At 49.6% G+C, this 21,928-nt stretch overlaps 1 protein-coding gene across 4 annotated transcripts in view; it reads right to left on the bottom strand.

Annotated features, from left to right (window-relative positions):
* Positions 1-21,928, bottom strand: part of Gata3 (GATA binding protein 3) — a 30,703-nt gene that overhangs the window by 7,947 nt on the left and 828 nt on the right. Inside the window, exons 1-4 of one of the 4 annotated variants that reach the window (XM_040277766.2) lie at positions 13,055-13,292; positions 12,087-12,690; positions 9,151-9,687; positions 3,692-3,834 (exon numbers count right to left, since the gene is read on the bottom strand). In XM_040277766.2, coding sequence (XP_040133700.1) covers positions 3,692-3,834; positions 9,151-9,687; positions 12,087-12,327 — 921 coding nt within the window. In that variant the 5' untranslated portion in view covers positions 12,328-12,690; positions 13,055-13,292. Of the gene's footprint in view, positions 1-3,691; positions 3,838-9,150; positions 9,688-12,086; positions 12,691-12,799; positions 12,929-13,054; positions 13,293-21,928 lie in introns of those variants that run through there. The other 3 variants (XM_040277764.2, XM_078023189.1, XM_040277765.2) reach the window with 3 other exon arrangements.

Raw genomic sequence — 21,928 nt, 5'->3', positions numbered from 1 at the left:
TGATCAAGGAAATTCTGATATGGAGACTCGAGCTGTAGCTCAAGGGTAGAGCACTTATTTAGCATGCACAAAGCCCCAGGTTGAATACCCAGCTCAAAAAAGGAAAGAACGAGAGAAAAAGGAAAACTCTGCTATGGTTTTAAAGAACATGGAATGAAATCTACAGAGATCTCGATGCTCTTTTCTACATTGTCCTCCCTGTGGAACAGAGACGCACGTGGTTAGGCAAGTAAGTGTTCTACCAATGAAATATATCCCAGCCCTTTCCTTTTTTTTTTTTTTAATAAATATATGTTATTTTGGGACTATCTCCCCAGGCTGCCCAGGCTGGCCTCAAATTTTCAATCATCCTGTCTCACCTCTCAGTTCCTGGGATTAACAAGCCTGTACCACCACGCCTGGCTTCTATCAATATTTTATCAAGCAAAAAGTTAGGCAAAGCACAGGAAGCGGCCAGATATGGAAAACCCAGTGGCAATTTTGAATTAACCAGACTAATTCTTTTCCTTTCAAAGCCACTAAATTGTTCCTCAGATATGTTCCTATGGGCTTTAAATAACAGAGCTCTGACTTTTTTTTTTCCTTTAATTATTCTTTCTTTTTTGTATTCTAAGAAACTGGAAATTAAAAACAGCCCTTATCTATCAAAGCGGAGAAAGCGCTACTTTTTTGCCGTCCATTTTGAACATAATTCATCAAGGTCCAAGAATGCTGATTTTTAATTCCACATGCCTAGGCCCACCTGCTTTTATGACATGTGCTAATTTAATAAATAACTATTTCATTTGTGTACCCTTGGGAAGAAAGTCCTACGTGAAACTAGTGCTTAATGATTTTTGCCAAGTATGTTACATGCGATCATTATCATCGTCTTATATTTTTTCTTCTTTAAAAGAAATAGTCAGATAATCCAGACTGCCCAGCCAGACAACTGTGAATATATAATACAAACACATAATGCCAACCGGGAAATCACAGTTTCAAACAACAAAGTTTAGTATGCAATATTTGGCAGGATATAGAAAATAACACAAATATAAGCAGGCTCAGGGTACTTCTCTAATACTACAGACTTCATGCAAACCTAGAGAGTCTCTCAAAGCCACACTGTTTGGTTTGCTAGCAGGAGCAGAGTATATTAATAAAGCAGGCTTCTCAGCTTTTTGCTACTTGTGAGACATGAAAACATCAGGAAGGAGAAAAAAAATCTATGAATCTTCACTTCAGTTATTCTATTTTCTGCATTAGTTTATTCAGTATATTAGATATGCATCTCACGGAATAGCTAGCTACATTATGGGCTGGGTGGTCTTCAGTGAATCTGCCAATGTGTGAAGGAACAGGAAATATAGGGAAGAAGAAACTGAAAGGTTCTGGGCAGGGGTAGCGAACATGCTCAGCACATGCTCTACCAGTGGTACAAGCACTTAGCATGTATAAGATCTCAGGTTCCATCCCCAGCTCCAAAGATTAAAAAAGAAAATAAAAGGTTCTAAAAATTCAAAAGCCAAATACATCAAAAAGCGCAAAAACAAACCAACAAAAATTCTGAATGTCTTTTGAATGTCTCCCTGTACTTTATGAATTCTATGGAACTAGAAATATCAAACAACCCTGGGCAGATGATGAAGATAGAAAAGACAGCTTAAAATGTGACAACCAATGAACTCTAAAATTAAAAACAATTATTACTCAGAGTTCTATAGATTTCCTATGAAAGGTGAGTAAAGACCAAATTATGAAAAATGGAAGTAGACCCCCCTCCTCTGCAATCTTTGCAGACAGAAGAAAATGTCGAATAAACTTTTTTGCTCATCAGCAGCCTATAGTAGGAGACCTTTTCACCTTTTTCCTTCTTTACCTTGAACAAACAAACAAAAACCTATAAAACCATGCCTTATATTAACAAGAGGGTTTTTGTTAGTTTTCATTCTCTCTCTCTCTCTCTCTCTCTCTCTCTCTCTCTCTCTCTCTCTCTTCCACTAAGGCCAGGTTTTGAGTGATTCAGAACATTCTTTTGTGGTGTGATCACATTCATTCTGTGCTAACACCTCCAGCCATTTTTTTTCAAACACTTCTTGTTCTGATCCGTCCAAACATCTTGATGTTTAGGTTGGGGAAGCTGAGTTGTTGTTTATGAGTTATCTCTAGTGCTCAGATATCCGGCAGCTTTTTCCTAGGAAGTTAGCTTTGCACATGAGAGCAAGGGGAAAAAAAAATACCAAACTGCATGAAGACAAGCGGGGGGAGGTTGAGAAAGTAGGAGATGGGGGCAAAGATCAGAAAGAATAAAGCCTAGAGACCTGAGACTGCCAAAAATTGAAGTTGTGGGCGCTTCCATCCCTAGAAAGCTTTTCCTTTTCCTAAAGGGGACGTGAAAGGTGTTCTACAATCTGACGGGAGGACGAATAATGCTTTAAAAAGAAGACACGAGGGTTTTTGCTGCTGCTGTTGTTTTGTTTGGGTTTTTTGTAGGGTTTTGTTTGCTTGTTTGTCCCTTAGAATTTGATGGATGCCAATTCATCCATTAATCTGCATTGGGAAATCCCTTCCTTCCTTCTCCACTTGGTGAATTTCAGCACCATAAAAAGCATTTTGATCTCTTGACTGTGGTTAGTTGGCATCTGCCAAGTCTGCTTTTACTTGTCTCTTTTACATATACTCTCTATTCAATATAAGGTTCTAAAGGCAAGCTTACAAACAAACCCCTCCTGGAAGTTTTCATAAATGCTTGACAATATCAGGTTTTCTTCAGTAATACTAATAATCAAGAAGTTAAAAACAAAGTAAAAAAAAAAGGGGGGGTGGGGGAGGGGTAGTCATCACCCTATTGATAGTAGTTCAAAGAGAAAACAACACCAAATGCTAGTTGAGACCAAGAGGCAAGACAGGAATCACAAAACTTTTCCCACAGGAATTACCTGAGGAAAAATCCTCAATTTCTAAGACCAAGAAGGGAGACAAAAGTATAATAAGCTCAATGTCTGTTGCTACTGAAATTCACCTAATTGGCCCCCTCAACCTTAAAGCACCCACAGATTCACCCACAGCACCCAGTCTGTGATTACTTCCAGAGAGCTCTCCTTCTACTACTTCAGGAGCATGTTCTGGATGAGTTCTGGAATAGCCTATCCTCAGATTCAATTTTTCTGTCTGTGACCTGGTGATTTCCTACGCATTTTTAAATCAGTTCTCCAGGAGCTGCTTAACACAAGTATCCTATTGGGGAATACATTTCAGATTCGATAACTCAGAAGTCAATATCCTGGAAACAGGTGACTTTAAAAACATGGTGGGAAAAATATATAGAGAGTTTTTCTCTATATCTAATTTGTATTTTTTTAAATTTATTTTATTTATTTATTTATTTTTAAAGAGAGAGTGAGGAGAGAGAGAGAGAATTTTAATATTTTATTTCTTAGTTCTCGGCAGACACAACATCTTTGTTTGTATGTGGTGCTGAGGATGGAACCCAGGCCGCATGCATGCCTGATGGGCGCGCTACCGCTTGAGCCACATCCCCAGCCCTCTATATCTAATTTGGAAAAAAAAAGAAAACTGTCCTAAGCAAGCTGACATGACTTTGAGCTATCATAACCAAATTCCTCTAGAAAGTTCCCCTTCCTAGAGAGAAGAAATGGAAAACATAAAATGGTTTAGTGTGGGATTTGTCCTTCCAGGGAGAACTCACCAGCCTTCGTTTGGGCTTGATAAGGGGCCGGTTCTGTCCATTCATTTTGTGGTAGAGCCCACAGGCGTTGCAAAGGTAGTGACCGGTGCCATCTCGCCGCCACAGTGGGGTGGAGGTTGCCCCACAATTCACACACTCCCTGCCTTCTGGAAACAAGATCACAGATAAGTCACTTATGGAAGGAAAACACACAGAAAGGCAGACAACATTCAGAATTAGGAGGAAAAAGTGAAACTGAAAACTTTTTCTTTCTTCCCCTTCTTTTGGGGAAGAATTCCCACCCCCATCTCCTTCTAAGTGCTCCAAAGTGGCCCAGATTTACTGCCCTCTGTTGATGGCATAACCATTTCCTGTGCTCGAACAGATCATATCCAAAGAAATGGCAGATGAATAAATAGCCACAGAACCTTGTTCTTGGCCTGCTCGACCTTATGGGGAAGATCAGGTAGGAAAAAGAAGGAAGGCAGATTTCAACTCAAAATACTTCCCTGAGAAAATTCTGAGCCCTGGACTGTGGCAAAAGCAAAGCATTTCATTCATTTTCCTCAAAGGAAAACAAAGGTGACCATTATCATCAGTAGGTCTGTCTATGTAGATTGATTAAATAATGAAGATTAGAATAGAGAAAAAGGAAAGATTAATCAATGGCTAGATAGATGAGCAGATAATAAATAGATGTATAGATTGATCAATTGGATAACTTATTAGAGTAGCTGGGGCTTTAGATTTTACCTCCAATAAAATTGTAAATGTCCCTGGTTGCAAAGTAATAGATTAAGACCCAACAAGGTCCATTCATTTCTCATTCTGTTTTTTTTTCTCCCTAGTAAATGCCAAGATTTTTCTCAGCTTTCCAGTCACTATTACAGGAATTGAAGTTGAACTATGGCCCTAGCCCAACCAGCTAGGGTTGCTAGAGGGAAACACGGTTCAAACTTAAGGTAAGGAATCTAGAAGAGGGGGAAGCGGGGAGAAGGGCAGAAAAAAAAAGGTTGTAAGAGACAGAATGAGGATCAAATGCAGATTTGGAGTTAGCCCAGGAGTGGGTGCCCCTTGGTCAGCTCACTATCCAAGGCTTACCTGCAGTTTCTCTTTCTCCAAAAATACAAACAAACAAAACAAACAAGAAAACTCAGCCAGGCCAGGTTGATCCAGGGGCATTCATTCCCAGGTCCTTCAAACTCACCCTCTACCAACAAAGTTCTGTGGGACACTCCCTTAAATTACCATTGTAAGATCTAGGAGAGTTTGCTGATTTCTTTTCAACTGTACAGGAGGAAAAGGAGGATACTTTCTAAGAGTATCTCCTTCACTTTTAGGGGGCCAAGGGATGGCCCATAGTGACAAGTTTTTTTAGTACCCAGGAGGGAGCTGGGACCTGAATTTCCTGCAGGAACAAGCAGCTCAACTCAAGTGGGTCCCACAGAGTTAGGCCCAGGTGCTGGGAGAGACACATGCAGGGTGGGCAGGAGAGAAAGATGAGCCCTTAAGATTGCTTTGTCTTGAGAAATTCATCAGAAATTCACCAGCCTACCAAGAAGAAGACTGAAGTTGGAGAAGAAATCCAGACAGGCACTTAGGAATTTTGACTCCCCTAAAAGGAGGAAAAATCTGCCTTGGCAGCCCTGAGATCTACTGGGCCTTTGGAAACCCCCAGATCAAGAACAAGGGAACTACGGGTGGGTGTTCACACCTGTAGGCCTGCAGTGTTCTCCAGGGACAAATCTGCAGGAAAATTAAAAATTTTGGCAAAAGAAAGTGAATCTGGTCCCCTTTTCTGTTGGTCAGGGATGATGCAAGTAGTTTTCGTATTATTTGTGCTTTCAATAAATCTTTGAGCAGATTTTTTTTTCTCTCTCTCTCTCTCTTTTGCTCTAGATTCCAAAAAAAGTTCTTAATCTGGGATCTACAGAGAGCCCTCTCTGTGTCCAGGAGCACCTGTGATTATACACAAAAACCCTGCACTGGAGGCCAAAGGCACTTTTCTAGGTACTCAACAGCTCCTCTCAGTCTTGTAAGAAGGCTTTGGAGTGCCTCACACCCAGGTACCTTTCATTTGGATCATGAGCCTGAGGGAGGTGGCAGACTAGATGTGGGGGAGGTGTGAAGGAAAGAGGAAAGGGCGAGTGGGCGAGGAGGTGCCAGCAGCAGCCCTCGCCAGGAGGCTGCAGGCCCTGCTGCTTCCGTGTCCCAAGTGAGGCTGGGTCAGCCCCTTTCTGGGGTCAGGGCTGGGCTGCCAGGCCCACTCCCTATGATATCCAGACAGGGGCCACTTAGGGACTCTAGGCAGAAGGACAGAGCTAGGAGGCTGGGGGAGGGGGGGTCCAGGCTTCCTGCACCAGCAGGGGTGCTGGGCTCCGGTAGGGTAGCTGCTGAGGTGAGCAATGTGGTCCGCTGCCCTGCTCCTAGGCACCCCGGCACTGGTGGAGGGTGGGGGAGTTGGGGGGGGTCTCCTGGCCTGACATGACCAGTCTGATTTCCTTTCCTTTGTCAGGCAGGAGGGAGGATGACAGCTTCCTTTTCAGAAGGCCCTTGAAAGCAAGCAACGGTTGCTCTGCTCTTCGGTTGCTCTGCTCTTCGGCAGGGCTCTGCACACTAGAGCAATTTTCTGTCTTGATTCACTCCGCAAGTTTGTGATTGCCTCGTGAGGGCTTTTCTTTTTTCTTTTTTTTCCTTGTTGCCTCGAGTCTGTGACTTCAGCACACAGCCAATTTTCCTAATGGAGGCCCTGACTGTCTCCTGCTTTCTGTCTTCCCCTTTCCTCGCCCCCTGCCTAGAGTGAGCTGCTCGGGCAGACACCTCTTTCTTAGGTGACAAGAACCACAGAACTGTGAGGCCTCTTGACATTCAACAGCCATTTTCAAATACCCCTTGGGCTTCGGACTGAAACTGGGCTGTGAAGCGGGTAGGAAGAGGGCAGGAGATTTCTCAGAGGAAGGTGGAGATGCCCACGGTCAAAAGGTGTTTGGGGAAGCTGAGAAATGGTCCTCTGCAAAGAGGCTTTGTCTTTTGTTTGCAAAGACATATCCAAGGACTGAAAGCCCAGGCGTTAAGAAAGCAATAGGTGCCTAACCACAGCTTCAACCGTTTTTTTTTTTTCCAAAATGCAGCAAACAACCCTGACAACCCTCTCTTTGCCTCCTCATTCAGTGAATGCTTTTGCAAAGAAGAGGAAAAGAGAGAAGAGGGAAGAAGGAAGAAAACACTAAACCCAAGAGAATTCCCTCCTCCAGAATTCCCACCAGTCTACCCTCTGGAAACTTCCCCTCCACACTCCAAAAGTCCCATCTCCTTCGCTGGCCAGGTGCACCATTCTTGGTTTCTGTGTCTGTGAGAAAGGAATAGGAGGAAGTAAAGACCCAAATTGCAATGGCCTCCTCTCCCCTTCACTGAAAAAATAAAATAGCTATGCAGGTATCCCTAGGTTTGGTAGAGGGAAACTCCAGCTCTTATTTTTTTTTTTTCCTCTTCCACACTCATAATCTTAAGGAATGAAATGACAGAAAGGAACAGAGCAAACTGAAGACAGAAAGTGTGCACAGTCGAAGGGGTGGAAATCAAACACAGAAACGAGGGCAAAGAAACCAGAGTCTTTTGGAAAAGTCACTCTGTCCCCCTCCCCCAACAAACCACCGCACCGGCCTCAGAGACCACGATCTTCCCCCAACCTCACAGCCCTACCAGTAAAAAGAACTTTTTTTTAAAAAAAAATCCCATTACAACCTCAAAATACACAGACTTGCTGTCCAGCCCCTTGTTCTGAGCAAAGCTGTAACCCCATTTCTCCCCAGCCCTCCACTTAAACCCCCAAGCCTGGAGGGCCACTATGCTCTGCGACTCTCCCTAACTCTTGCTTTCTTTTTGACTCCCCAGCTAGCCAACCTCCCTCTCTCTCCTGCCTACTTTCATGTACTGAACATGCAGGTCTGAGTTTTTCTGTCAGCCTAACCGCATCCGGACTCTATTAAAGTTCCTGGCTCGGGATAAACAATGCAACTGTCGCGTGCAGCAGTCTGAAAATAATTGGATTAGCTAAAACATATCAACTAAATAGAGACAGTCCTGCTCAGGCAGTCGGAGTGAATGTCACCCTGGAAAAAACCCTGAAAACTGATCTCATAGTCACTGGGCTCCCAGAACCTCCCTCTGAAGTTTTCCAAACCAGAGCTTGGGGAGCACCCATTTGGAGACTGCTCATCTCACCCTTACATGACAAGTGATTTTCACCACCGCTTCATATATATATATAATCTGTACAGATAGACAGCAGTGGCAAAGACAGTTAGAGCAGACCACAGGATAGATGCCCACCCTGAAATGAACACTCCTTTGGAGACATGACAATCATCTCGAAATCATGTCTAAGAGAATCCCTGTCTCTGTTTTGACTAAACTGCTTCAATTAGATACAGAATTGGTTGATGGATGATTTTATTCTCAAAGCACAAATCTGTTTCTACGTGTGCTCCAGTTATTGTTTTAATGCAAGCGACTACACCAATAGACTAACTATGCAGCATGCTTCTAAACAGGGTTTGATTTTTGGAAAGAGAATAAGCAGTGTTAGCGGATACACACACACCTGGAGAATCTTTTTTCGCCTTTTTTTTTTTTTAAACTTTCTCTGGCTTCTGATCAACAGAGGAATATGTCCTAAGACAACTTCCTGCCCCTGCCCACATGGAGAGCTCTAAGCCACCTTACAGGTAACTAACTGGGCCAGGGGACATTTAATTTTCATTCAACTCTACTTCCCCTAAGGGAAGCCACCTCCAGCTCCTAGAAGTTGGTTCTAGAGTCCCTTTTCCAGCAAAGGTATATTCGCTGCTTTTGCCAGGTTCCTGCCTCCTCCCCCAAAACATATCTATCTTTCTGTCTATCTCTCCTCTTTCCTCCACCCCTCCCCCACATTTATTTATACATGTCTGCTATAAAGGACTGTCCTCTGCTATAGACAGAATGACCCCCTTTGAGTTGAGCAGAGAGTAACAATCAGACTGACAGAGGCCAAAGGGGTCATAGGAGGGACCTGTGTTTGTTTAGGTTTGAGGAGGTTTCGTTTTAGCATTAAACACTAAAGATTTATTTTCCCCGACCTTCCATTTGGTCTTAGAAACCGGCTAAAGGTTACCGCAGCATCCAGAAGTCCCTAGACTGGCAGCACAGGGCACTAGTTTGTTTTTGTTTGCTTTTTCTTTTCCCATCTCACTGGGGGGTTTTAAATCAGATCCCACTTCCCCTAGCTTTCCAAGACAAGAGATAGGAGGACACACCTCATTCTTCTCATTCTTCTGGAAGAATGGGAATAAAGGTGATCGTCTCAGAAGGGCTTGGAGCACCCCCAGCTCCCCTGAGGGGCCCCTTTGGTGGTCTCTTTTGCCTGGCTCTGGATTTAGGAAAGGGAAGCAGTTAGAGGCGGAAACAAGAGAAAGGAATTCTAAGGCAGAGGTGGCTCCTACCTGTGCTGGATCTCGCCTTGGGCCTCGACTTACATCCGAAGCCAGTGGGGGAGCCCCCCAGCAGGCTGCTTGGGGGGAAGAGTCCGGAGCTGTACTCGGGCACGTAGGGCGGGTAGGTGGTGATCGGATGGTGGGCCGACGAGGAGGCCCCTCCCAGGGTGGTCATGCTGCCGCGGGAGTGCGACGCCTCCAGTTTCATGCTGTCGGGCAGCGGCACCTGGTACTTGAGGCACTCTTTCTCGTCCTGCCGGGCCGAGCCAGCTGAGCCAGGGGTGGAGAGGGACGGGTCCGGGGAGACATCCTTCGGCGGAGTAGGCGGAAAGGTGAAAAGGTGCGGGCTGGAATGACCCGCCGCCAGCGAAGAGGACGAGGCCGGCGGGTAGACGGAAAGTGGCCCAGGGGAGCCGTGGTGGATGGACGTCTTGGAAAAGGGGCTGAGGTTCCAGGGTGAAGCAGTGTGGTGGCTGCCCAGGGCTTTGCCGCCGTCCAGCCAGGGCAAGGATCCGTGCAGCAGAGGCGGGCGGCACACCTGGCTCCCTACGCAGTGGTGGGAAAGGGACAGAAGGGAGAAATGCCTATGAGTGTGGCTCTCAGACACACGTGGGGACTATCCCCATGGAACCCCAGGCTCCCAGTTGAAACTCCCAACATCCACCCGGAGCTGGGTTCAGGCCTACTCTCTAAGCCATGTGGTCCCAGGAGGACCTGACCAACATGCCTTGGGTGCAGGAAGACTCCCCTCTCTCCCACACCCGTATCTCATCAAATTCAGCAGAACTAAGGGCTCAGTGCCTGACTGATGCTTGGAAGGAATGGAGCTAGGTCCCTTGGCTTATTTGGCCTCTCTAGGTACACTGTTTAAATCACATTCCCTGAGGCCCCTCTCTAGAACCTGACTAGATTTATTGGCTTCTTTCAATGGCTAGGATTCCCCAATCCCAGACTTAATCCCGGTCAGCCTGATAAGAGAGTCAGCTGTGAATGATGAGCCTGAAGGATAGAGCCTGGTCACACCACTCCTCGACACCAAGAGAAACCCTGGACCCTAAACAGAGGCCCAGTCCCCATGCGGCATGCAGGGAAAAGGCTTAGGGAAGAAGAAGGGATGTTTTAGGGCTATCCCCAAAAACTCCAATGCAGCACTTGCTCAGAATTGGCAAGGCTGCTTCCAATGGGCCTGAAATGGGATTTGCAAGGAAATTTTCATTGCTCAAGCTGTTGAAAGTTTCCAAGGCTGGACCCTGGGATGGCAGTTTTTTCTGCTTTTCTCAACCTCCCAAATCCTATAGAAGAAGAAACTAAAACAAGCCTCATATACCCTCAAAGCTGTGATTCCACCAGTGCAGTATCTGGATTTTCACCTGAGCCCCCAAGACACAAAATTCCAGTTTATGTGTATTTTAAACTAAGCATGACTCATACACAGAGTACATTTAGCTTTCATTTAAAATACACAATTCTAAGGTAGCCATAACTTATATAAGCACACACTCTCCAAGAGGGAAACATTTGCTAGAGCAAATCCACACACTTATTGATCTTTTAATACAGGACCTGCCTCACCATTTGACATTATTTTCAACCATTAAGAACAATACTGAAACTAAAATCTTGAGAGGAAAGGGAGGGGAGTCTAGGGGCACAGAGTTCTCTGAACACTAAGGGTTAAGATTCACATTATGCAGGAAGTAGTATAGTAAATAACATTAAGTCTGCATGTACCGCATTTCCATTTAACTGCTGATCTGCACAGAACATGGGCAAAGAGCGCCCCATCCGCAGAAATGATTGTTTAAAACCTGGCGGCGGCAGGGCAGAGGACGCCTGCTGCCGGAGGGGCTATGTCAACGGCGCCAAAGCCCGCTCTGAGTAGGGGGACTAAGGCTGACCCGTCTGGCTCAACTGAGAAAGCCTCATGTTTTCTCACCCTGAATTTTTGCTCCTATTTATTCTTTAGGAATAAACTTACAGCTGGAAAGTGTTAGAGCTTTCTTCCCCTCACTACCTTGGGCTGGACCTGTTTTTCAGAACTCTCCCAAACTTCTCAAGGTGAAAAGGGGGGAGGGAGACAACTGGAATTCTTCCTACTTAAAAAGAAACCCTGTTGGATCCTAAATTTCCTTCAGGAGCCTAAGGGGACTACTGTAGGCCGCAGGAGAGAATAAGGCCAACGTTGCAGGCAATGAGGCAACCTGAAAGCAAAGACGCAGGAAAATTCTGTGCAGCCGGGAATCTAGGAAACCTAGAATCCCTCACATCAAGGCAGTAGTTTTTCCCCCTAGACTGGTGAAGCACCAGAATGCCGTTTCCTAAGCCACGAGTGGGAAGATATGCCTAAAAACCAAATGCAATAACTTTGGGGAAAGCTTAAAAAAGAGAGTGGGAACAAGTACGTCTCTTGGGCCTTTATCAAAATGTGTCCCGAGAAACACATTGAGGGTCGCTGGCAGAAGCGCCCCTTAGGAGACCTACTAGATAACAGGGAAGCCCTGTGAAAAGACTAGAGTTCCTGGCCGGTCTGGCTAGCGCTGGCCGACCCGCCCCGGGATCCTTGCTCGGCGGGAGGCACAGCCTCGGCATCCCGCGCCTGGGACCGAGGGCCCCCTATCCTGCAGCCGCTGGAGGACCGAGAGCTGCAACTCGGCGCCCGCCAGGTGAGCGCTAGGCCCAAGGGACACCAGCTAGGAGAGACGCCTGCTGCTACCCTTTTTTAAAACACACTTTCACAACCAGTGAAACGGCTTCCTCGCTCATTTCCGGGCCCCAATTTTCTTTCTCTCTTTTTCTTCTCTTTCTTTCTTTTTTTTTTTTTCTTCCTCTTTTTTCTTTTTTGAAAAATGCACCAGTAACGGCACTTAGGGGCTTCTGCTCAGTCCCCCTCCTCCCGACCAAAGCGGCACGGCTGGAGAGGGTTCCAGCACTCCAAGCGGACTCACCGTGGTGGGTCGGAGGGTACCTCTGCACCGTGGCCCTGACTGAGTTTCCGTAGTAGGACGGGACGTGGTTCCCTTGACCGTCGATGTTAAAAAGTACATCCACCTCCTCGGGCAGGGGGTACTGCGCTGGATCCATGTAGGAGTGGCCGAGGCCAGGGTGGTGCGTGTCCGGGTGCTGTCCGTTGAGGACCGCGGGGTGGTGGTGGCTCACCCAGCGCGGCTGGTCCGCGGTCACCTCCATGTCCTCGGCTGCGCTCGCGCCCTCTCGCCGGGCCCGGAACCCGCGCGCGAAGAGGGAGGGCGGTCGGCCTGGGAGGTCCGCGGACTCCTGCTGTCCGAGAGCTGGAGAGTCGTTTAATGCTTGGTTTCAATGGGAGAATGGGAAGACTGGGAAGGAAAGGTGAGCAAATGAGAGGGTTGGGGGGCGGGGAAAATCTTTGAAAGATAGTGTGGCAAAAAGGAAAAGAAAAAAACGATCCAAAAACTTGGTACGGCCGGATAAAAGGGGGCCGAATTGTAAGAGGAGGGGCAAGGACGCTGGAATTCTGCAAGTGAGGCTCCTCTGCACCGGGGTTCCTCAGCGCTCAGTTTTTCCTCAGGTCACCTGCAAGGGAGAAAAGAGGAGACCCGCGTGAGTCGGTAAATATTTTAGCACCTGAATTTCTGAAAGGTACTAGATCCCCACGACGGGCCGACGCACCCGGGACACGTACACGCTCGCGGGGACACAGCTGGAAGGAAGCAAGGCTCCCAAGGACATCCCCAGCTGCCAGGTTCGCTGGAGCCCCGAACTGACTGGTTACAACTTGGAGGACAAGTCCCTCCCTTGGGGACAGCGGTCCCGAGAACTTCTTTCCAGCCACACGAAACCCTCCCAGAAAGGAGAGCTGAATTTTAATTTTTTAAAAAGTCCTCCCAAGTGGATGGTGGTAAATCAAACTTAAAAAAAAAAAAGTTACAGTACCAACCTGGGTAGCAGGAGCAGAGAGGAGGAGGAGGAGGAGGCGTGTGACCTGCTCGGTCAGATTGCGTAGTTCGCTCTGTCTCGCTCTCTCTCCGTCCCTCTCTTTCCTCTCCCTCTCCCTCTCTCTCTCTCTATTTTTTTTTTTTTTACAGGGAATGCATTCTTTCTGAAAGTATCAAGACGGCGCCAGGCAGCTCAGTGTTCGCAGACAGCTGTGGCGCGACGCAACTTAAGGAGGTTCTAGTGTCATCCGCGCCGAGGGGAGGAGCCTGGCGCTGGCGAGGAGGGGACAGGATCCCCAGCACAAGGAAACTGCAACCCAAACCTGCTCCAGGACTTCACCCCCACCCCTCGCACACCGCCGCCCCTCCTCCCACCCTGCACTGACCGGAAAGGGGCGCCATGGAGGGCTGCCTCGGGCAGAGGGGCTGCAGGCAGGGTGGGCGAGGCCGGCCGGGATTTGTGGCGGAGGGGGCGGGCAGAGGAGATTTCGCTCTCTGGCCCTTTAAATGTAGCTTCAGCTCCTACCGGCTCGGTAGATTATTCCGACCCGATGAAACCCGCCTGCTCCATTCATAAAGTTAATTTCGACTTTTCTTTTTCAGACTTTTTTTTTTTCATGGACAACTTTATTATTCAGTATAGTGTATTCCTGAGAATTTATCAATTTGGAGCTATGTGCACGTAAAACCGATCAGGGAAAATAATGTTTAAGGTGAACGTACTTTTAAGATTTGCTTCTTGGGCCAATTTCCTAAGAGACTGAGGAATCAAGTAAAGGGAATATGGATTTGATTGAACGTGTTACTTTTGTTGTCATTGTCACTGTATTTCCCGGCCTTTTGCTTTCACAAGTCTCTCCAATGAAAATGCTTCAGCTGTTGTAGCTGTCTTTTCCAGACCTAATATTTGTAATCGATGTGTGCTTCTGCCTAAGTGACAATAATGATGGGTGAAAAGGGGGGGTGGTTGGTCCTCCAAGAACAGTTCGAGTAGACAAAATTCTTAGCTCCAATTACCAAACTTCACCCTCCGCTCTACTTACTCCCGGCTCCAGCGTTTCTCCCCCGGCCGAGAAAACCGGCCCCCTACACCGACCCAAATCCCGGCCTCCCGGACGGAACTCAGCAACAACCTAGCCAGGGCTCTGCGGGTCTCCCGGCCTCGGTCAGCCCAGTGAGCAGCCGCGGGCGGAGGGAGCGCGACTTCCAGACGCCCGGTAGTAGGGGCGGGGCTTTGTGGGGCGGGGCCTGAAAAGGGCCAATCAGCGGGCGAGACTTTGGCCGGGCCGCAATTGGCCCGCCCGGCGGGCTCCAACCTCTCCGGCCCCATTCGGTCCTTTGAGCCACTGCATCCCCTAGTGGCGCTAAGGCTGCTGCAACCGCCCGAACCAGCTGCCCCAGAGAGCAGGGTCAGGCGGGAAAAGAAGACTCCACCCAGGTCCACCCCAGAGCAAAGTATGCCAGGAAAAAGTGTGGGTTCCCCTGCTGGCCTTCTCACCGTCTGAGCTGAGAGGTGTAATTGGGTGGGACTATTTGGACTATTTGAATTGAAGACCTTATTCCGTCTTCAATTCTCTACCCTGTAAAATTTCCCATAAATACAAACAATCAGTTTAGAAGAGGTCATCCCCCAAAAGTAAGTATTCTTTTCAGGATGAAGGAAAAACATCAATATTCAGCTTCAATTTGGTGTATGGGGAATGCTCTGTTTAAACATAATCCTTATAGGAAGATTAGTAAAATTTGGAAGAGTGGGTCCTCGCGGTCTTGGATCTGGACCTTCTTTTGCATCCTCAACCTCTCAAATCTGATATTTGTTTGAAACCGGGGTTGAAATTCTAATATAGAACAGGAAGAAAATTTCTAAGTTAAAAAACACAAACCCTCTTGCCTTTCTCTGCGCCCACCTCGGTCTCCCGTTTATTAGGGCGGCCTAGTAAGGAGCATCGATTTTCCTTTCACTCTTGACCACTTGTCTCTCCTGGGCCAGTCAAACTGCCAGCATCTCTTCCAGCTCACGGCGCTTTCAAAACCTTTTAATTATTTAGTTGCTGTCTAACATTCACCGGAAACCACTCCATAAACAAGGAGAGAGAACGCATACATATTTTTGCTAAAAGGCCGGGGATTAAGATGGAAGTTAAAAGAAAAAAGTGAAAAGAGCTTGTTTGCGAGTCAGTCAAGACGTGGGTGTCAAACAGCCTCAAGTTCGGAGCCTCTCAGAAAAGCCAAGTGTATCTTTGGTCCTGGGCACTGATACCGTGAAGCCCGATAAAGGGCAATAGGGAACCGTCCTACACACACCACACACACACACACACACACACACACACACACACACACACACACACAGAGCTTCTCACAGCAGGACTTGAAATGCTAATTTCCGAGCCTAAGGATAATGTTAAAAGACAAAAAGGAAATTTTTGCAAGGAGGCCTTCCGGTGCAGGGGTTCTGCAGTGGGAGTGTGTGTGTGTGTGTGGGGGGGGGGTATTCGTTTTAATTCCATCACTAGCACCAAGTCGGACTGAACTGGGATGAAGAAGGGCAACCTCTTCCCCTTCCACATCCTTGGAAAAATAAAAGATGTCGAAGACCCTTCTAGATCTAGATGGTGTGCGGCTGGCCGAGAATGGTGGGGGGCCTAGGGCTGGATGCCCGGGGAAATGGAGCCAGCCTGTAGGGGGTATTTAACATGTAATTCCCAGCCGGTCCGCCCCTGTTCCCGGACTGACAGTGGGTAATTGGGAAAGAGGACGTTGCTCTTTTGATGGCCCGCGCCGGCCAGTCTCGCCGACGCCACACTGGGTTTGACGTCACGGGCCCAGCCCTAGAGTCAGGAGCACAGAACGGGGGGAGGGAAAAGGCGGGGAGGGGGATACCAGAGAGGGAGGGCCGAGGTCGGCCCGGGGACCCACGGGGAAGGAAGGGGGGAAGGGAGCGAGACCGGAGAGGCTGCGGCGCGTGGCCTGAGGCAGAGAGCAAGGCTGCGGGGGTCTGGACCAGACCAGGCGCCGGCCTGACCCGCCTCGCCGGCAAATGCAGGCTGGGCTTCCTCCTCCCCGGGCGGGCGGGGGAGGAGAGGGGGCTCAAAGCCGGGGGGAAGGAGGGAAAGGTGGTCCTGATTCTCTTGTTGCCAGAGCCCACAAAGCCGATCCCCGCCGCCTATGGAGACGCATCACAGCCCTCCTGTAGACCTGCCGAACCCCTCTCTCCAGGCACCCGGGCTCCGGCCAGGTCTAGAGAGTGTCCGGTCCTCCCGGAGAGCGGCCGGCGGAGCTCCGTTGGAGGAAAGAGGAGACGACCTAGGAGAACACTGCCGCTGCCTTTGCTGTAGGGTCCCTGGGTCCCGTAGTGCACGAGGCCTTCCTCACTAGGGTAAGGGGCTGGCGAACGGCCTGGATGCATGTAACCCAGCATCCTGGAGCCAAGCAGGCGACAGAGCATCCACCGCCCTCGGAAGAGCCTGGTCCTGGTGCGGTGCGTGAGTCGGCGGGAGCCAGGTTGTCCTATCTGAAACCCCAGGCCTCAAGGCGGCTGCTTTAGGCGTCAAGTTGAGCGGGGTATGTGTGCCCTCTTGGGGAAAGGGTAAGAAATGGAGTCTGACTATCTCTTCTTGGTTGGGGTAAACTGGGACACCCCCCACCAACACATGTCCATATGCAAGTTCCTCCCACCCGCCCTCTTAGGGGCGCAGAGACCCTGTCTGTGTGGAAGTGGAGAAACCCGGTCTCCCACAGAAGCGAAGGCCCAGGCGCAAGCAAGTTGAGTGGGTTCTGCGACCTCAGCCCTGAGGTTGCGGACCCCCAAAACGGAAATCCACGCAAACACCCGAGCCTGGCTATTGGCGCGTCCGGGCGAGCTCCGCGGGGCCGAGATGCGGGAAGAAACAGCCCAGGGACGGGAGCGCTGCCCACCGAGGGTAATCGGCAGAGCCAAGCCTCGGGGTCGAAGTCCTAAAGTTACTAATCCCGCGCTGAGGTAGTGAGCGTGCCTCAGACCGCCCGGGGCGGTCATTTGAGCGTGTTTACTTAAGGACTTTGCAAGCCGAGCGCGCGCGAAATAGTCGGATTTCCAGCGAGGCAGCAAATATTTGCAGGCGGGAGAAAGAAGCGGAGCCGGGCCGCGCCGCCGCGTCCCTCCCCCTGGAGCCGCGGCGCCGGCTAGGGCGGACCCGACCGCGGTGTTAAAGACAGAAAAGAAGCCGGGAACCTGCTAGGCTGCGGAGTGGGGGGTGGGGGCGTGGGGGGCGGGGACGGCGCAGAGCGGTACCAAACACCAAAAACTGGAGCGCAGTCCCGGCCCTGGCGAGCCGGAGAGCTGGGGGAGCAGTCCCTGCCCATTCCAGCTCGATCAATCTTCCAGGCTACGATCAGTCAATAAAAATGGTGTGAAGCGGCCGTGGTCGCTGAAAGTCTGGAGAGGAAGTGGAGGCCAGAGGTGTTGAGGCCGGCGCCGGCGCCCCTCACCAGCCGGGTTCGCGGCCCCGCAGTCTGCAAACTCCGGCCCGGGCCCAGTGCTTTGCCAGGAACTGCGGGCGGCCTGGCGGGGCCTTTAATTGGGTGTCTCAATTTTAACAGTGTCCATTGTTGGAACAATTAGCAAGAAACAATAAGCACCAAGAGGCATTTTATTTGATTCCCTGTGCGGGCTGCCGCCAAATCCAGGGTACTCGGGAAGATTGGCCAGGCTGCCTAGGAGGGAAGGTCTGGTTGGGTAGGTGCGGGTTCCTTTTCCCTGCCTGTTTTATCTCAGCCGTGGAAGTATAAAGAGGAGACTGGGGCAAAAGTAACCTGAGCCAGGCCACGCGGGAAGCCGGTCCCCAGCCTCGCTAGCTCTTGCCAGGAGCCCTTAAGACCGCAGTGCCTTCTGGCAGCGCGCGTCCCCGCTGCAGCCGCCGCGCGCGTATCCCCAATGCCTGTTAGAGAAAGGCCAGGAAGACTGAACTGTGGAAGCTGATTTCCTTTCCCCTTTGCCTTGGATTCCCTCCTCGGCCACCCGAACCACGGCCGAATTTCCTTCCCTATGGGAGGGGGAGGAGCAAAGGAGAGACCCCTGCTCGTGGCGAGGTACACACCTCCCTCCTCACCGGAGCCGGTCTCACTGCCCCCCTCCTCCGACTTGGCCCCCGGATTAGGTTACCTTGGCCGGGCGAGGATTTTTACTGGATACGAGAATAGCATAGGTAAAGCTGTATAAACAGCTCTCCGGCTGCCGGGCGGGAGGGTTACGCCGGGGACACTGCCCAAGGCGCCACTGCCGGGCCAGGCTGCGCTGGCGAAACCGCTGGGGAGCCCGCTCCGGCGCGGCGCCCGACGACCGCACAGGTTAAATACATATTATATGTCATTGCAGTTCCCACCCAGACTCCCTTTCTCTTTCCCGCATAAGCTGAAATGCAGAGTGGGAAACAAAATCAAAATGTGACGAGAAAGCAACAGACAGTGGACAAAACTAGCTGAGGATTCCGCTTCGGCAATGTTAACCCTTTTCGAATAAACCCCAGGAAGCCGGAGACTTTAGAATGTAGAAAAGGACCCAAAACACTCGGCAACGGGCAAACACTGGAGATAGAAGCGTCCAAGAGGGAAACCCATTGGAATTCGGGCAAAAGATTTCTGCACGCGCAGCTCTTTCTGGCTCCCACGCCCACCCGCCCAGGGCCTGGTGTCTACATTCCCTGTGAAATGAGCCATCAATTTCGGGGTGTGTGTGGTTCGATTTACTGTTTTTTTTTTTTTTTCGTTTTTGTTTTTTAATTCATCTATCACCATTTTAAGCTCGGAAGGAAACCCGCCCAGGCCCGGAGGAGCAGCGAGTGAGCTGTGGAGAGCCAAAGAGAGAAGAGCTGTACTCAGAGATGTCCCCCTTGCCCTCCGCCCCTAGCCCCAGCCCCAGCTTTGGCAGGGACCTCCAGCTTCAAGGGACCCTGGACCTCCCTCCGCCACTACCACCTTTTCACGGGTTGAGAAAACCCCTGATTGTAGCTAGATAAAATTTGGGTAGGTAGGGATGTAGCGGAAAGGGAACACCAGCCGGGAGAAGACCGGGGATTTCTGCTTTCGGGTTTAACAATGCACGCGTGAGGGGAACCCCGAGGTTGGGTAGGAGAGAAAGACCTACCCTTAAGGGTAATTTGAAAGGAATTCGCGTCACCCTGGAGGAATGGTGAATGTCCCAGCTCGTCCAACCTCCAGGCCTTGTTAGTTTGGAGGACAGGTGGTAGCCCCAGGAGAAGAGGAAGGATGGGGGTGTCTCCTCGCCTGTCTCCTCGGCCACAGGCCGCTCACCCTGCCGCCTACGGCGTCACTGATTCCAGCCAGGGACTCGCTGCTTTTAGATCCTGACTCTCCTCCCAAGACGACCCTCTGGCCGAACCGCTGAAGCACCCAACTCCGGCCCCAGAGCCCAGAAAAGGCGAACCTGACGGTGGGATGCACCATTTGAGCGCCTGGGATACCCAGTCGTAGCATTTTTCGGGTGAAAAGGGGTGCTCATGGGGCTTAGACCTGTCCCACTCCCCTTGGCCTCCCAGCATTCCCAGCTGGTCGCCCACGACTTTGCGATCACCCACCTTCAAAGCCACTAGTCAGCCACAACCCTCTGCTAGACTCGACTGACTTCCCTTGGACCGCTCTGGTTTGGCATTGCAGGTGGGCTTTATCTAGGGTTATTGTGCGGATTTCTTCTTCTTCTTCTTTTCTAGATTAGCCTGAGGAACTGGAGTGTGATTGTTTCGAGACAATCAGACAATCGACCACGGGCGTGAAGGTGGGGGGCAGTGTTCACAGCAGGGGTAGGGAAAATGGGAGGGTGATTGGTACAGATCCCGGGGACACTGGAGGCAGGCTTTTAAAACCACTAATCGTTCCTATCTCCGGAGTGCTGAAGATCCCTTAGTAAAAGCCATGAATCCACCCAGCTCAGAGGTGCAAAAAAATAATTTTTTTTTTGATGGGTCCCTTCACCTGGTCCTCGCCTGGTCAGCAGCTGTCCTCTGCCGGCGGTCTCTTCCAGCCAGGCCCCAGCTCGCAGTCGACTCTCTGCTGCCTGCCACCTCGTGGACCTCCAGCAATTTGTTATATAAAATAAAACACCAACTAGACACATGCTCCTATTCTTCACTGCGCTATAGACCTTCAGCTACGTGTAATATGGGGACCATGGCCAGGAGACTTGGCAACTGTTTTTTTTTTTTTTTCCTTATCCTTTCTGACAGCCGCACCCAAGCAACCACACCTCCAGTCCCAGATGGCCCAGCAGCCAAGCATGGGGTCTCCCGTGGCTTGCCCCCCTCCTTGTTGCAAAGCCTCTTTCTGCTTATAACAATCATTAAGAAAAAAGATCAGTAATGTTTGATTTGCACATAAAGACAAAAGCAGGACACAAATGTACACTTAGGTGTAAAATGGCTCAACCACCAAGCATCTAATATTGCAGTGCATCTTAGAAAAGGTTAAAAATAACCCAGTACTAGAGAACATAGAAGGCTTCTTATTTGCCCCCACAAGAGCTATCAGGATCCCCAATTCTTTGCCACCTTCTACAGTTTCTGGACCCACCATTCAGCTCCTATATATCTTCCCTTTCCCCAGTTTCTCAGTGTAACCCTGGGCTGCTGGACATCCCAAAAGAAGGACTCTACCAATGAGGGTCTGGGAGCACGGCTCTCCTCCCTTCACTGTACTTCTGCCTGACAGCATTCACTTCTTTTTTTTTTAATTTTTTTAGTTGTATATGGACACAATATCTATTTTATTTATTTATTTTTATGTGGTGCTGAGGATCAAACCCAGGGCCTCGTGCATTGCAAGAAAAGTGCTCTACCACTAAGCTACAACCCCAGCACCCCCCCTCCATTCACTTCTTATGCAAGAAGGTGGAGTGAAAATATTAAATAGAGGAAAGGGCACACTGCCCCATGTCTAGGCTTTTGGTGGGGAACAGAATAGCTCCAGCACTGTTTCCCCCCCCCCCCCCAGTGCTGGCAGAGGCAGCTTGGTAGGATGGAGGGTAAGCTGTGGACCGCTACCACTCATTCACATCCTCCAAACCCAGCTACCTTCTCAGGCCAAGAACCTTAGACCTTGCAGAATGACTGGCTTGAATAAACCTAGAAGTTAGGCCTTCTGTTTGATTCCACTGTGAGAATCAGTCAATAAGCAAAGCCCATGAGACCTGACACCCACTTGGGTCTTGGACTGTCTGCACTGACACCACATCCCAACCTGGGTTCAAACCAGCAGGAAACAATTCTATTCTTCTGAATGGCACACAATTTAATAGTAAATATCCTCCCCATAAACAGCAATTTGGACCCCCACTCTGAAAGCATCTCACTTAGAAACACCTGGATGGACTCAACCTGCCTGGCTGGTACTCCCTGGTCTGCAGTCTGTCAATCGGAAGAATAAGCCACCACCACAACCTTTTCCACAGCAACAGAAAAAGGATAGAAGGACCTCTGAAATGCTACTTCAGTGTTTGTCTCTTCAAAGTTCTCAGTCTCCCATTCGTTACCCCAGGGTTCTAGTGAATGTGGGCTATGGGGGAGGAGAAAAGGACCAGAAAACATGGGAACCAAACCCAAACTGAGGGCTGAGGGGAGATGCTGCAGTTAGACTCACTTCTACCCCGAGCCCTGGACAGAATCACCAGTATCGGTTTCTTCAAGCACCCTGCAGTATCCAAGAGTAAGAAATTACATTCATAAAAGCAACTGCCTTGCCCAGATTCACTAGTCTTCCTTTTATTTTACCATTATCTGTCTTTGTGGGGAACTAACTATGAGAGATGTCTTGCAGGTCTCTTGGTCTAGGGTCCTGGGAGAAAGTCGAAATCTTGTCCCAGATGCCCCTCCTGCTCCTCACAACCC

The sequence above is a fragment of the Ictidomys tridecemlineatus genome, chromosome 10, assembly GCF_052094955.1.
Source record: "Ictidomys tridecemlineatus isolate mIctTri1 chromosome 10, mIctTri1.hap1, whole genome shotgun sequence".
NCBI classification, from domain to species: Eukaryota; Metazoa; Chordata; class Mammalia; order Rodentia; family Sciuridae; genus Ictidomys; species Ictidomys tridecemlineatus.
The sequence above is the reverse complement of the archived record's forward strand: the minus strand, read 5'-3'. Positions and strand labels throughout refer to the sequence as shown.